Source organism: Aplysia californica, unplaced genomic scaffold (assembly GCF_000002075.1).
Source record: "Aplysia californica isolate F4 #8 unplaced genomic scaffold, AplCal3.0 scaffold00151, whole genome shotgun sequence".
Taxonomy (NCBI): Eukaryota; Metazoa; Mollusca; class Gastropoda; order Aplysiida; family Aplysiidae; genus Aplysia; species Aplysia californica.
Window position 1 is genome coordinate 50,378 of NW_004797421.1, and position 1,957 is coordinate 52,334.

General features: G+C 50.6%; 1 protein-coding gene across 1 annotated transcript in view; it reads right to left on the bottom strand.

The window, feature by feature from the left end:
* Positions 1-1,957, bottom strand: part of LOC101855335 (neuronal acetylcholine receptor subunit alpha-3-like) — a 14,780-nt gene that overhangs the window by 2,705 nt on the left and 10,118 nt on the right. Inside the window, exon 6 of the mRNA XM_013081907.2 lies at positions 58-284. Coding sequence (XP_012937361.2) covers positions 58-284 — 227 coding nt within the window. The remainder of the gene's footprint in view (positions 1-57; positions 285-1,957) is intronic.

Consider the following 1,957-nt stretch of genomic DNA (forward strand, 5'->3'; position numbering starts at 1 on the left):
TCTCTCTCTCTCTCTCTCTCTCTCTCTCTCTCTCTCTCTCTCTCTCTCTCTGTCTACCTATCGTTCGGTCCGGGACCCACGGTGTTTCTCGCCTTAGGAGACTCATACTGATGATCCGGGCGCTTACAGGTGATCCTTTGGATAAACGTTGCGAACTCTTTGAACTTTGGTCCCACGGCTTCCGTTTCCGGTTTGTGATGTAAACGCAGGATGAGGACGGACACCACGACGCTGAAGGCTGTATACCCGAGCAGAATGGTCAGATAGAGGGCAAGCACTGATGTCTGGGGGAGAAACAAGGGAGGTTTGAACATGTTTTTTGGGGGATACAAGGTACACCATTGATGTGGTGAACCTATCAGCTATACATGCACCAAAGTCAGACCATGAAACTGAGAAAGTAGAGGAACTTTATGAAGATCCTTTCTCCCAGAATCTTCGATGAGAATCTAACGCTTATTCAAGACCCAAAAAAAAAAAAGCACCCAAAGGTGGAGTTCTAATGGAGCGATGTCTTGAACGGGGAGAGAGACAACCTCGAAAAGAGTAGAATTGGGGCAATAGATGGAGGCTATACATCATCCTTTTCTCACTCACTCACTCTCTCACTCACTCACTCACTCACTCAATCTATCACTCATTCACTCACTCACTAACTCACTCACTCATTCAATCACTTACTCACTCACTCACCACTCACTCACTCACTCACTCACTCACTCACTCATCCACTCACTCACTCAATCACTCACTCACTCAATCACTCACTCACTCACTCACTCACTCACTCACTCATTTACTCACTCACTCACTCATTTATTCATTCATTCACTCACACACTAACTCCATTTCACACTCACTCTCCTTTCCTCCCTCATTCACTCCTTCACTCACTCCTCCCTCCCCCTCCCACTCTCTTTCTCTCTTCCCCTCCCTCCCTCCGTCCCTAAGCCACTCTATCCTTACCCCTTCTCCCCCCTCCCTGCTTCCCTCTCTTGCAATGTCATGATGGGCAAGAAGGCAGAGAAAATGGTCAAGTAGGCAGATTAAGCCAACATGGCTGTGATACCTGTTCCCACCTCCTCTCCCTCTTTCCTCCCCCCCTTTCCCTCCCTCCCTCCCTCCACCCTTTCTCCCCTCCCTACCTCACTCCCTCCTTCACTTCTCCTTCCTTCCTCCCTCCCCTGCTTCTCTCACCTGCAAAGAAGTGCTGGTCAAGCAGGAAGAGACAATCGTCAAGTAGGCAAAAACAAGCCAACAGGACTGTGATAACTGTTCTCATATTTTCTCTCTCCTTCCCTCCCTCCACCCTCTCCCCTTCCCTCTTTCACTCCTTCACTCCCTTTCTCCTTTCTCTCCTTCACTCCCTCCTTCACTTCTCCTTCCTTCCTCTCTCTCCCTCTTCACTTGCAATGAAGTGCTGGGCGAGAAGGAAGAGACGATGGTCAAGTAGGCAAAAACAAGCCAACAGGACTGTGATACCTGTTCTCATAATAAATTCTCTCTCCTTCCCTCCCTCCACCCTCTTCCCCTCCCTCCCTCACTCCTTCACTCCCTCCCTCACTTCCTCACTCCCTCCTTCCTCCCCTCCCTCCCTCACCTGAAGTGTGTGGCTGGGCAAGGAGGCAGAGACAATGAGACCTCTTCCCATCTTTTCTCCCTCCCTCACTCCTTCACTCCCTCCTTCCACCCTTTCTCCGCTCCCTCCTTCACTCCCTCCTTCACTTCTCCTTCCTTTCTCTCTTCCCTGCCTCTCTCACTTGCAATGACGTCCTGGGAAAGAAGGCAGAGACAATGGTCAAGTAGGCAGATTAAACCAACAGGGCTGTGATACCTGTTCCCACCCACCTTCTCTCCCTCTTTCCCTCCCCCTTTCCCTCCCTCCCTCTCTCCCTCCCTCCATCCTTTCTCCCCTCCCTCCCTCACTCCTTCCTTCATTTCCCTTTCCTTTCTCTCT